Raw genomic sequence first — 14,225 nt, forward strand, 5'->3', positions numbered from 1 at the left:
TATCCGGGAATTCTGAAATCATATTGGTCAGTAGGGAGGAAGTGTGTCTCTTGGAGACATACGGCACTATGTGGTCTTGCCAGCAGCAGTGGTTTTATCTCCGCCCACTTTGAAATCACACCTCTACAGTTCCACTGCATAATGCTGAAAGTCATTTTATTGTTGCCTTAGACTGCAGACTCCGTCCAGTCAAGCACACACGCCGACAACAGTTCGACATTTATTGAACTTTTAAACTTGAACATCAGAAAATCACGCGAGTAGCCTGTACCGCGTACCATATCCCCACACACAAACATACAACCAATGCGCAGCCCGAACGCCGAAATCCAACAAAGGACCGCCACCAAAAACATGAAAAAATCAGATAAATAAATTAATAAATATGCCAAACATCGGTATGTACTACTTGTCCTGTAACTGCGAACAAAACATCTCAGTACATACACATTTCCCTTTCCCTTATTCCCCTCCCCAGCCAGCCCCAACCCCGCGGTCGGAACCAGGCGCGCTCCGGCCGGTCGAGTGGAAATAGCGCCTGTACCATTGCCCCCGGCAAGGATCACCCCGCACCCTCCGAAGGGTGACCTCCACGAGACAAACAACCTCAGCTCGTCCACCCCCTGACCCGAATTAGGTATCGCACCTGGATGTTTAACCTTACCTCCGAGAACCAAGTGGGCTGGGACTAGCCCAACCGGGCGACCTCTGCTCAAACCGAAAACGCAGCTGCCTCCGGAAAACACCATGAACTCGTTATTTAAGTCTCCCTCAACTTTGCAAACCATTTCGCATAACAATCCCGGCATTAAGGGTCCTAAAATAACTATGAAAACAAACACCACCGACCTCTGCATGCCCTCCGCACGAGAACAGTTACGTGGAGAACGTCTGAATTTGCTGGCCTATTCATTCAAATATTCAACATACCTGTCAACCAATCACCAACAAACTATTCAGCTATTAACAAAGAAGAAAGAAACGTGGTTCACTCCATTTCAATACTAGTTAGTCTTCCTTCCATGACCTCCTTTGGCTGGAGTTTCTCTTCGGCCTCTCCGTAGATCTCCCTGCTCGGCTAATCATTGGTGATGGGGTAGTGTCATTAGGTACCTCAGATATGTTACATTGTTGTTTGTCCTTTTTCTTTGCCCTACATGCTCTCTGCCAACCCTCCATCTCCTCATTATGCTCCACAGTCATATGATTCATCTCCCTGTCCACTCTTTCACTTTCTACATCATCTCTCTGCATCACTTGAACCTCTCCATCATTCCTCCTCTCATAGGTTTCCTGCTCATCTTTTTGAGTGTCCTTCTGTCCCTCTGCTATAACATCCACCTCAACTTCCTCATCCTGTCTACCTACAGGTCTGGTACTGTCATCCCTCCCCCTGGTATTCCCCTGGGCACCTTGTTTCATCAGCAGTTGCTGAAGCAGAGCAATCATCTCACCCACCTTTTCTTCCAGTTTTCCTACTTTTTCCCTGAGGTCATCATGCTGCTTGTTAGTGGGAGCCACACTTGGGTGCCGGACAGTTGCAGCATATGACTTCAGGACAGGGGGGTCATGCTCTTTTTCATATTGCCTTCTAGCCTGAGGGTATGAGAGTTCTTGTTCAGTTTTAATCTTACATATCTCCTTTTCTTTTTTCCATATTTCACACTCTCTGGCCATACATGAGTGTCCTGACTGTTTGCAGTTCACACACCAGCGCTCACATTCCCCTTCATGCTTTCCTTTCCCACAACGAAGGCATAGAGGATCACCAGGGCATCTTGTTTCAGTGTGGCCAAATCTGCCACAACCAAAACATATCAGTGGGTTGGGGATATATTGGTGGACATGGTATGTGATGTAATCTAGCTCCATTTTGGCTGGGCATGAGGACCTGTCAAATGTCAAAAGTATGGTTGGGGTATTCTCCGTCTTTCCATCCACCCTCTTGGTGAATCTCCGAGCACCCACTACCCCAAATTCACCCAGCCATCCCACAATCTCGGTCTCGGACAAATCTACAAGGTCATATGCAATGATGGTTCCCCTGGATGTGTTCATTCTTTGTTCCCGAACAACCTCACACTCCTCATTCCCAAACTTTTTGTTTTTCATGAACTTTTCAGTCTGTCCATGATTTTTGGTTTTTATCAGAAGGCTGCCTGCAGCCAGAAGATTCGCCTTTTCAACCTTCTCAGAGCCTCCCAGAACTCCTCTCACGCACATCTGGATCCATGGCCAACCTTTGGACTTGAATGATTTCCCTGAGTTGAGTGTTATTTTCAGGTATGAGCCTGAGGATTCCCCCCCTACCTGAGAAAAGAAAAGTTCATCTGTACGCACTCGCTTACCGGGTCGGCTCGGCCCAGTCATCTTCACTTCACTCCATCACCACCAAGAAGAAAGAACATTACACTGAGATTCACCCGAAGTCTTGAAACAGGAAGAAATTCAGAAGTAAATTAAATGTGACCCCACAGAACTCGCTTCCACCGTTCGTATGGCCTGTCAAAAATGCTCTACACTTATCCAGACACCAACACGCGCCACCCCAGACGGCCGGAACGTGTTGGCTTCAGCAGTACTCGAACGCGAATGACTTCATACCAAGGCCTCCATACTAGCGGCGAGAACGTCAGAAATGCGCCAGAGATGTACCAGCCAACCTGCAAGAAGTCTGAAAAAGGCACTTTGCTCGTGTTGGGAATGGGACCGTGTCACAAATAATTCGCACGGTCCTCCAACTAATTTTCAAGGAGAAAACAATAGATAGCAAAGGCATGGGTGGCTTACATAAATCGCTCTTTTACAATTCACCATCTCCATTCTTAGTTTCAGTTCACTACATGGGCAAGCGCGCAGTCATCGCAGCATTAAACCCGCATTTCCCAAGTCTCCTACATACGACATAGGAAACGTCTGCCAATTTTGTTTCGGATTTAAACATTTGCAATCCCTCCTGATTACGCATTAGTTACATTGCGCTACTCCTGCCCCTCGGCAACTGCTCAGCAACGAGTCACAGCTTTGAAAATGAAATGGTTCAGATTCAGAGAAAATGCATTTATTAACGTATTTTGTGATGGATTTGCCACTTCTCGCAACTCAGCTCTCCCCCACAAATTGTGTTAAGAGGCTATACCCATAGGTTTATTGCTGGTGCAACCGTTCCGTGAACACACTTGATGCTATTTTTCATTCAGCTCGCGACGCTTCCGGTTCATGATTGAGGAGTAGTGAATACCAAGGCAGAGAACATCGACTAATTGCGAGACTGCTAGGGGCGTTCGCAACATGGCGGCGCTCCCTCGACCCGATCGGTCGTGCCATGGTCGGGACAGAGAACGTAAGCCAGTCAGAGTCAGAGCGCAGCGTATAGTTGTTTCACCTAGACGTCTGGCAAAGGGATCCAGTCATCCAGGCACATTTACACTCCGAGCTAGCGCATTGAAACAATGGCTTCCTGGCTTCGCCCCGCAACCAGAGCCGCAACCAAGGATGGGCCGGGAGACGACCCCCCTCCCTCCCCTATTTCGGGTGTCTCGCATAAGTGAGACACCCGAGATGCCATTTTGCCATGTCAAATGACACACTCACATGCAATTCTGAATCCAAATCAGGGCATAAGAACATCGACGGTACCGCCCTCCCCCGCTTAACATTCCGGCTGCGCGCTTCCTTCCGTCACTATTCATCTGGTAAAGCCCGCCCCTTCACAAGACCACCGGATATTGGGGACCACGCGGCACCGATACCCGAGACTGAGGATGGATTGTCAGTAACACGGCTTGGTGTCGATAAAAGCTCGTGCGGTACATCGTGGAAATTGCTGAAGAGCCGCGCTACCGTGTGGAAGAACATGACTGCTACTTTCGACGATATCGAAGCGGCAGCGCCACTGCCGCATATCATATCTTGACCTTTGTTCATGATCAAAGCATCCGCGAACAGTCCGGTGCAAATAAGGGACACGTTATCTGGATAGCGATTATCGATATACCTGAATGTATTAATGAAAATCTCCAACTACAAATCACAAAATATGAACGCAGCCTGTAACTACAAACAATTAACACTGACGAACAAACACACACACTTCCATATGTCCGCAAGGGCACAGACAGACAATGCATCAGCGGTCGGTAGCTGGGCGGCTGGGGTGGCGCCACCGGCAGGCGCGCACGCGCGTGTCCGCCCGCCGCGATATGGTACCCGCTCATCGAGAACACACAGCCATCGAGAGAGGGGGATGAGCGGGCACGGCGGACGCCACGGTGGCGTCACGCGGACCGACACGCGCCGCGCTCCTCGCCCAGTCACGCAGAGGGCCACGCGCCATTCGAGTCGGCCACGGCCGGGGCGCCACACCCGCAGCCAAACGCGGCCCTACACCGGCCGCGTTGCCCCTACGTACGCCTCGCAAACACGGGTGCGCGGCAGCGGTCATAGCCCGCCAGCGGAGGGAGGTAACTGAGCGCGGTCTAGCTTCACGGCGCTCGGCTGTCGGCGCGGCGCGTCCGGCGGTCGGCGGCGTTAGCAGCGCGCGGCACCAGCGGCCGGTGGTGGGAACCACCGCCAGTGAGGAGATCTGGCGGGCACCTAACAGTGCATGTGGGGTTAAAACGACGGGCGGCATATGGCAGCGTCAACACGTGCTCCTGTTATCACATGGAAATAATCTGATGAGTCGAGGGTCAGCTGCTGGGTTTGTACAACGTTTCTGTGGCATCGCCGGCAGCGCTGGCGCCACCTGCCCGCGGCGACACCACCGCACGCACCACGGCGTCTTCTCCGGCGGGGCGCACTCACGTCCGCTTGGCCCGCCCCGGGCAGGTCCGTCGCGCGCCCACTGATATAAAACCCGGTAATTATACATAAAATAGCATAGCACTCGGTGAGCGGCGCGGCCGGCGGCTCGGGTCGGGTCGGGGCGTCCGGCGCCGGGCGCGTGCCACCGCTGACTGACTGAGCGCTTCTGGCGGCGCGCGCGCATCCGGCCAACATGCGGCACTTGGCTTCGGCTGCGCGGCACCGCTAGAAGTCGGCGAACTCCTTGGCACATTTTTCCGTGGACGACACGTGCAACCTCTCCTCCTCGTAGTCGTCGAAGTTGCTGGTGTCGCCTCCGCCCTTGCACTTGGGCACGAACGGCGCCTCGATCTGCGGAGCCGGCGAGACCACCGTCACGTGTGGTTGCAGAAGCCTCGCCAAGTCGCGACACAGCACCACTACACACAATGTTGGCTTAAGTTGCACTACAAATGTCACGGTAATGTTTCCATTCAGTTACCGGTTACTAAAAACAACTTGGGTACTGAACACAGAGTGGTAGCACCGGTGGCAATGGAACAGTGGAACTCATTGTACGCGTACAAAGCTTAAGCACAGGTCGCGAGGAAGGAGAAAAAAAGAGAAAGGATGTCGTCACTGCCAGCAGATGCACAGAACCAGACAGCGAGAGGAAATCAGCAGCGGACAGGGACGAGCAAGCCATAAATTTCTTCTGCGATTTGTGTCAGTTGCAACTGGAAGCAGTTCACGCCGGCACTTTGGGCTAGGAGCCCAAAGTGGTATAGCAGCAAACTGCACATTCCATTCCTGCATGCAACATAATTGGAGCAATCCCGATCTTTTCAAGCAGCAAATATGTGGGTTCCACCCCTCGATTGTCACATGTACTGCGCAATAATTTTGCTCCCATCATTCTTCAATGCATTTCAATTCTTTCATTTCCAGTTGATCTCAATCCGATTTACTTTATGCCACTCATTTCATTTCAACACTTGCTTTCATTTCATTTTAATTTCCAGCGACGCCGCACGGGAGATACCTCTGAAGACGGAGTTTTACCCGTGACACATCCCTTGCCGCGGGTTGCAATTTCACGTCCATATTATTCGGACACGTAGTTTGGGCATATCACGCGTCACTAGCGCCTGTCACCCTGTCGCCAGAGGTTCACGTATTCCAAAAGGACGGCAACGCGCAGACACATACCAAGCAACAGCAACCACTAATGTTACAAATCACACATGACGTGCCTGCATTCTTCGAAACCTGCGGTCGACCGCGGGAACATTCTGACAATGAGGTGCCGATTACAAGCTGGGTAACGACTCCCAGCGCAATCACGACTCAGTGCACGGCGGGACACGTCACCTTCTTCTGGTAGACGGCGATCCAGTCGGTGGAGTGGAACCACTTGTGGCCCTTGATGTCGTTGACGCCGTTCTTGAGGTTGCCGTAGCGCTTGGTGAGGTCGACCTGCAGGAGGTTTCGCAGCAGGTCCTTCAGGTCCGAGCTGAAGTGAGACGGGTACCGCACCTGTGGACAGCCGGCTGCTGTGTGAAGTCGCACCGATCGAGCACAGCAAGCACGCTCACTGCTCACCTCATGCGCATACTGATCGGTACCGCTTGACGCCCGGCTAAGAATAGCCGCGTTGTGTGTGTATGGTGCAGAGCGGTAAAATAAACAAACGCCCTCATGTTCTCGGGACAGGCGCCACAGGCGATGCTGTCCTCTGCACGGCAGCTGCTAGCACTGCCTGCCAACAACTGGAGACTACCCCGCCACCGATGGTTGCGCATGGTGCGGCGTGAACGAGCGGCGGCTCGCGCCAGAGCGGCCTCTGCTCCCGTGCAGCCCCACGGGCGGACGCCGGCCGGTGGTCCCGGACTCCACCGCTCCGCCCCGCCGGACACCAGGCGCTGTCACAGCCACAGGCGGACTCAGAAGCCACGCTGCAGCAGCTGCACGTCGCGCCCCCGTCGCACCCGCTGACGAAAGCACCGGGCGCTGACGGGCTAATATCCGGCCGTGCCTCGCGTGCGGCGGACCCCTCTCCGCCATCTGTTTGAGCGTGCGGCGGGCTCCTGTCCGGCACCTGACCGAGACCATGGCGGCCGGCCCGCCCGCCTCCGGAGGGGTCAACGGCCGCCAGCACCGCGGCCGGAGTGCGCCGCAAAGTCAACAAACAGGCCGGCCTGTGCGCCCGCGCGCGCGCGGGCCAGCCGGCGGCCGGCCACCGCTGAGCGCTGCTCACGGCCGGCGCGTGATCCGTGACGACTGGCGCGTGATCCGCGACGGCCGGCACGCCCGGCGAGTCGGCGAGGCCTCTCCGGATCCCGATACTGAGCCGCCACCAGCGGCCGACCGGCTCTCACCACACATGCTGTCTACGGTGCCGGCCACAGCGCAGGCCAGATCCGCCTCAACGCATCACGCTGGCGCAGAAGGCAGCATCGCTGGACTGTTTACATACAGCACCACTGGAATCCTAAACAGCACGTCGCCACTCCACTTAGCGACACGCGCAAAAAGCGCCGTTGGTGGTCTAGAAACCTTGACACCCGCCCGCTCAGCCGGCCTATTACACACGTCCATCACTGGAATGTTCTCCCGTCGTTGCCACTTACTCAACACTTAAAATACAGCGTGCCTAAAAAGGAATCATAAATCTTGGCAACGTCACCAAGTGGGCGAGACAACAACTAAACGCGCCAACACCCCACTGCAAAGCCCGTTCAAATAAAGAGAGAAAGGCGTTAAGCCCCCCGTTTTAGGCATTACGAGTTCACATGCTGGAAACGTGGGATATTTCATAACACGACCCAATGATTGCCTGATATCATCGCTGAGCCAGCGCCTCCTCTTATCCTGTGGTCCATGCTAAGAACTCATGATCCAATCACGCCGCCAAGACCCAACACGCAGCCCGAACCACGGTGCCGTCCGCCCTAGCAGCGCTGCAAAGTGGGGGACACCCCGCCCCGTCAGCAGCGGGTGTGAGAAGATCAGCCGTCCCGCATCGTGGTGTCACTTCACGACCTTACTGTTGTGTTTGGCTCGCAGCAGTGTCCTAGCTGACGCCCGATGACCGCGGCGAGAGACGAGACGCCCGTGACAGCAGCTACACCAGTCGATAGTTGACACCAGCCAGAGCCCACGCCACGTGACCACGGCCGCAGCCACGACCCCAACCCCCCTCCAAGGGTTGGGGCGATGCCGCCGTTCCGCCGCATCGCCCACGTGCGGCGCGGCAGGCGGCTTACCTTGCCGGAGACGATCCTCTCGTAGATCTGGATCGGCTGGTCGGCGAAGAACGGCGGATATCCGGCCGCCATCTCGTAGATGAGCACCCCCATCGCCCACCAGTCGACCGCCTTGTTGTAGCCCTGCGAACATCACGACAGCGGTCAACTGCCGCCGACCGTCACAGCCGCGGCGGCCACCTCCCCCTGTCGCAGGGCGCGGGCGCCGGTCGTACCTTGCTCAGGATGATCTCGGGCGCCAGGTACTCGGGCGTGCCGCACAGCGTCCATGTCCGGCCCTTCACCCGCTTGGCGAACCCGAAGTCGGTCACCTGCGGCAGCGGGCGGCCGCCGATCAGCCGGCGGCGTCGAGCACGACGGCGGCGGGGGACGCCGAGCGTGGCCTGGACCGCGGCCGGCGAGGCGGTCCAGACGGCCCGCGGCACTAAGACCCACATGGCCACGTATGAACGCCATCCGCATGTAACTGAGCACACAGGAAAAAACGCAACACTGTGTTAGACCCACAAAACAGGTATAACATTGCACTTTGGGGTTCGTTTGAACACACTTTTATCTCATCCTTGACCAAAAAGCGCCAGAAATGCTCGATATATCACATTTTTAGGGCTTAGTAGATAACATTAAAATGGCAAAAATAGCTGCCCAATGCATGCCATTTTTTATTTCTCATTTTCCATGTATTTTCATTTCCCAAAAGGATTTCATGAGGAGGGGTAAATGACTCTTTCAGGGCTGATCTTCGCAGCTTCGGCTCCATCACGTTGCGTTTGAAAAGAAGACACCAAACGAGCCAGCCGCGATTTATGGATGGAGTCCGACCGCAGCCGGACAGCACCGAACACTTTTCTACATGGGCTGCGCGACAATATCGGCAGGCCAGCCAGCGCGGGATAGCTGGTCACCGCTGGGTCGGGTCTCAGGTCGCCCCCCTCCCCTCCCAGCCTCGCTATGACATACTATGCGTCGCCATAACCTCCAGCTAAGCCTTGTCGAAAGATTACACTGCAGTCTATGGATAAAATGCCTGTCAGATATCCGATTTGGAACAGATTTTTTAAATCTCGGCGGACTCGGCGTGGCTAACTTTAACAAATGTGCCTGAGACGAGACTTCGAAAATTGTGCACCAACGGACAGGACAAGGCACTGGACGCTGACAGCAATCTTCCGTTACCTGTCCTCATAAATAAGCGCAATCCACGCCGGGTAAACACGGAAAGTATTGCAAGGCTGACAGGGCCACCGCCGAATGCCGGCGAGGACGCATTCCGCCCGGTACCGGCCGCCGCCTCCAATCGCCGCCGATTTCCCGGAACGGCCTGAACAATGCCCGGACCGTGCCGATCGGCGCCGTAGCGAGCCGTCAGCACCGCCGGGCAGCAGATGCACGGCCGGCTCAGACGTGACTGGCAATACGGCGGCCGCTGTGACTCGCCGATTGTGACCGGCCCGTGGCTGGCGGCCGGCGTGAATCGCTGCTGATGCGCGCGTCCTGTTTTTCTCCTGACGAGGGATGGAACGCGGGTTCCTCTGGCCGAGCTTGCACAGCTGTTTTTGGCGACCGCTTGCTGACTGGCCGGCGCTATCTCAGAGAAAAACACTGACGTTCGAGGGCAATCGGGAGCTCAGATCATCACGACGAACAGTTCCAGACGCGTCGCCAGCGTTAGCACGACACCATCTACGGCGATCAGATTATCGATCCCTGCGCAGCCGGTCCCACGCCCCACGACACAGACTCTGCAACACGCCCTGGAAGGCGGCCGGTACACAGCGGGATAGCCTCTCCCATCGCCGGAGGCGCCCACACAGGGCGCTGAGCCGTGACCGGTGCAGGGCAGGGGTAGCCTCTCCCACCACCGGAGGCGCCCGCAGAGGGCGCTGAGCCTTGGTCGGTGCAAGGTAGGGCACCCTTCGCCATCGCCCCAGGCGTTGGCAGAGGACGTTGAGTCGTAGTCGGTGCAAGGCAGGGCAGCCTTCGCCAGCGCCCCAGACGTTGGCAGAGGACGTTGGGCCGCGGCCGGTACCAAAACAGGGGCAGCATTCGCCACCGCCCCAGGCGTTGGCAGAGAACGTTGAGCCGCGGCCGGTACAAGAACGGGGGCAGCCTTCGCCACCGCCCCAGACGTTGGCAGAGGACGCCGGGCGCCTTTTGTTTACAGTCTGCACACCGGCGGCGGCGCGCTGCCGGCTCGACCCGAGTCGAGGTGAAAGTACCGGCTCCACGTGGCGCGCGAGCAGGGCGCGGACGCGATGTGGCTGCACATGATCTGGGTCCATCGGCGTTCGATGGCGCGGCCACGAGTCGCCGCCGCCGCCAGATGAAAACAAACGGCGTATGACAGGGCCGGCCCGGAGGAGGCCGCGTGCCGGCACGACCCGCCTGGGGCGGGGGCCGGCCCGGCCACTCGCCGTCATGAGGTGAAATGACGCTCCGGACGAGCTGCGATCACGAATGAGCACGCTGGACGGGGTGTCTGCGGACCGGCTGGCCTTGGAAAGGCAAGGTGTGGAGGACACCGTTTTTGCCTTGGTAACAGTTTTGAGACCCTGACGACATATCTGTAGTCGTCAGCTATTTCACCAATGTCGCCGCGAGAAAATAATGTTTTGTGGTTCCGAGACAGCGGAGGAAACTGGTCTCCGCGAGGCACGTTTTGAAAACGTCGTTCCTAAAATGTCATCATCGGGCTCTCAGCGCTTGCCATGGGTACATCCTGTGAGGTTGCGCCATAAACCACGTGGTGAATTTGTACTTTCAGTAGCAGTCATGAAACTTGCGATATAGCACGATCCTGCCGCGTTAACGCATCGCAAACAAAAAACGTATGTAAACACAGACTGTAGCCGCTGGGCCTGACGACCACCGCCAGCTAAGCTCGACACACAGACCAGGGAGTTGGCGCAGCGGACAGCAAACCAAGGCGTTGGGGCAAGTCAGTCAAGCCGCTTACTGTCGGATTGTACGGAGTCCTAAATATGCGGTTTGGACTAAAACAGCCGACTACATTAAACTCCTTTACGTCCGATATGCGTCATCGAAATTTAAGGCATTTCCCACTTTTTGCATTCCCCAAGTAGCTTGCCTTCCACCAGGGCAATCCACCACGAGCTACGGGCATGCATCATGTGACCAGAAGCGGCGTGGGAGCTGCAAGACCGCGAATGTTACGTGGGCATTCTTTTTGATGAGTATCAGCGTGCCGGCCTAGCACGCCAAGGTGACGCCTGCCTTTTAAAGTCGGCACCCGGAGCCATGTGTGCACCAGGCGCCGAGCCGCCGCGCACACCGGCCGCGCGCCTCTCAGATAGCGCCGCCCGCGATAACGGACTGCGTCACGCAGCCAAACAGCCGTCCCGGTCGGGTGTGAAATCCCAGATAAAGCGCTTCAATGCCCGGCCCGGATGGCATTACACGGCGCCGTGCACATTAAAGCGGCCCGGGAGCTGACGCGGCCGGTAGCCGATGGAACAGCGCTCCAGACGGCAGCTCCCCGCAATCTGAGGCGGTCCGGGCGGCGGACGCCAACAGTGGAGAGGCTCCGGCGACGTAACCGACCGCCGGTGAAGCCGTCGCCGCAGACGGCGACGACAGGAGGCGCGGAACCTTCCGCCGTCGCCGTCCGCGGACTGTGGACGGCGCTATAGGAAGCTGTCGAGGCTCCGGCTTCACGCGCACGCAGCGTTTTAATCGCCGCCCGCGCCATATACGGGCTGCCAGATGCTGGCCGATAGGACAACCTGTTAGACAGCATTGGTCGGATGTCTGGCCGGCTCGGCAAACGAGGCCAGGCCGCCGGCGGCCCGCTGGCCGGCTCCATGGCCGCATCCAGAGCTGGGAGGACGCCGACAAAACCAGATCTGTGGCGCCGACCACGCCAGGACGGAAGCTCCGCTACAGTGGACAATGCAATCAGACGCCTTGCTTCTGGAAGCTTGTTACGAAGAAGCTTGCCCATTCGGTACGGGGAAGCGGTACGTGGTTCCGTAAACCACGCTTCGAAACGCGCTAACTTCAAGAACAGGCAATCTTGGTACGGAGGTGCGGCCACCATACTTCCTCATACCCATTAGAGGCCGGTACCCGTCCATGAGCAATACACCAACACAGCCTTCAGCCAGTACCCGAATGAGATTCTGAATGAGCTGTTGCTCCACCCTGACCGACAATGCCGTCCAGCCTAGCAGGCGGTCCTCCCCATACCTTGATGTAGCCCTGGTTGTCAATGAGCAGGTTCTCGGGCTTCAGGTCGCGGTAGATCAGGTCCAGGTAGTGCAGGTACTCGAAGGACAGCACGATCTGCGCCGCGTAGAACCTCGAGTGCGGCTCGCTGTCGGCCACACAGTGCCGTCAGTCAGTCAGCAAGTCAGTCAGTCAGTCAGCCAGCCAGCCAGCCAGCCAGCCAGCCAGCCAGCCAGCCAGCCAGCCAGCCAGCCAGCCAGCCAGCCAGCCAGCCAGCCAGCCAGCCAGCCAGCCAGCCAGCCAGCCAGCCGGCCAGCCGACCGCGGCGCGACCGCACCGGCGCCGACAGAGCGAGCATATCGGGCCGGGATTACCGGCGCCTCGCGGCGCCCGGCCGGCACGGGTGCGCGCCGGCCGATCGGTAGCCAGTTCCAAGACAGCCGCGCCGCGCCGGACCGTTCCGGTCAGGCCGGCCGCCGCCCATTAGCATTCCGGCCGCGGTGCGGCAATGAGCGCGCGCCTCGCCGGAGCGGGCCGGCGCCGGGCGGCGGCAACAGACACGGCCGCCAGCGGGGCGGGCGGCCGAAAGAAGCGCGGCGCCAGCCAGCCGGCCGGAAGGTGGCGGGGCCCACTACAGCGGCGCCGGGCAGGGCACTGCACAGCGGCAGCGGCGGCGGTGGCGGCGGTGGCGGCGGTGGCGCCGACCAGCACCGCCGCACACGGCCCCCGCGGACCAGGCCGGACGGCGGGTTACAAGCTGGAGCGGCCCCTCATGAGAACGACACGCGACCTGCTGATTGCGCAATATGGTGCTAAGTGACGCCGCAAGTCCCTGCCGTTTACCAGCCGCAGGTGACATGACGCGTAAAAATACCGTCCAGTTTCGGCACCGTCAACATACACCGCGTAAGTGGCATGCATGCAGCGTGGCGTGACAGTGCATATCTTACTGTGCATCGGGCCGGGCGTCCTGGCATAAAGAACCCGCCACCGTGCCGTGAACACAAGGTGCTAACGCGTACAAACACACCCAACTACGCAACTATGAACATGACACAAGCCCAGAGGATTCAATTGCGAAAACGCTCGCGGAATTACATGGGAGACGCACGACTGGCATCTAAAACGGGCACAAGATACGAACTCATGCAGGTCTACACCCCAGCCCAATGGAAGAACCGACGACGACACATCATATGCCGGACAGCAGAGGAACGGGGTCAACGACAGCTGCAAACCAGATCAGCACCTGATGCGCGCCCGTGCCTGAGCCCATTTCAGGACTGGCCTGCGCCTGCCGGACAGCCGGGGCGCGGGGCCTCACCGGTCGCGGCGTCGGAGCATGCAGCGATGTGACGGAGCACCAGGCGACCGCCACCGGACCCACCGCACATGCGTCACCGCCACCAGCAGCTGCATGCAACAGGCGGCCCGGCCGACCGGCCGCTACCGGGACGACGTGCGCCACCACCAACGAGCATCCTGCGCACGACTCTTACCTAAACCGGCCACTTTTCCGCAGGTGCGAGAACATCTCGCCCCCGGGCACATATTCTAAAACCATGTACAAATTCGAGTTATCCTGCAACAGACGAGACACGGGTCAGCGGAGCGACGGAGGCGGCGGCCGCGGGCGGAGCGAACGAGGGCGGCAGCTCGGCCGGGCGCTTACGTGAAGCCGCGCCGCACCGCCGCGAACCGCCGCCGGAGCGGGCCGAACATGTCGCCGCCGCGCACCAACCCCATGACGATGTACAGGTTCGAGCAGTCCTGCGAACAGCGGGCACGGCGGCGTTCACGCGGCGGCGGCGGCGGCGGCGGCGGCCCGCGAGCGACTACTGGCCTGGCGGCTAGCTACTGCTACAGCGGCGGCGGCAGCGCCACGTTACCTAAACCGTCCCATGCGTCGCAGGTGCGAGAACATCTCGCCGCCGTTTATGTAATCCAGGTTCAGGAAAAGGCTGCAGTTGTCCTAGAACGGCCGGTTGG

At 58.1% G+C, this 14,225-nt stretch overlaps 1 protein-coding gene across 4 annotated transcripts in view; it reads right to left on the reverse strand.

The window, feature by feature from the left end:
* Positions 1 to 3,986: 3,986 nt before the first annotated feature.
* The window catches only part of LOC119091343 (cAMP-dependent protein kinase catalytic subunit 1), a 93,073-nt gene continuing 82,834 nt past the window's right edge, over positions 3,987 to 14,225 (reverse strand). For 3 of the 4 annotated variants that reach the window (XM_037214084.1, XM_037214081.1, XM_037214083.1), the window contains 6 exons: positions 13,736 to 13,818; positions 12,258 to 12,384; positions 8,267 to 8,362; positions 8,052 to 8,174; positions 6,157 to 6,321; positions 3,987 to 5,157 (listed from right to left, as the gene is read on the reverse strand). In XM_037214084.1, coding sequence (XP_037069979.1) covers positions 5,032 to 5,157; positions 6,157 to 6,321; positions 8,052 to 8,174; positions 8,267 to 8,362; positions 12,258 to 12,384; positions 13,736 to 13,818 — 720 coding nt within the window. In that variant the 3' untranslated portion in view covers positions 3,987 to 5,031. Of the gene's footprint in view, positions 5,158 to 6,156; positions 6,322 to 8,051; positions 8,175 to 8,266; positions 8,363 to 12,257; positions 12,385 to 13,735; positions 13,819 to 14,125; positions 14,209 to 14,225 lie in introns of all 4 variants that reach the window. The other variant, XM_037214082.1, reaches the window with a different exon arrangement.

This window comes from Pollicipes pollicipes, unplaced genomic scaffold (genome assembly GCF_011947565.3).
Source record: "Pollicipes pollicipes isolate AB1234 unplaced genomic scaffold, Ppol_2.1 Scaffold_3447;HRSCAF=4054_pilon_pilon_pilon, whole genome shotgun sequence".
Lineage (NCBI taxonomy): Eukaryota > Metazoa > Arthropoda > Thecostraca > Pollicipedomorpha > Pollicipedidae > Pollicipes > Pollicipes pollicipes.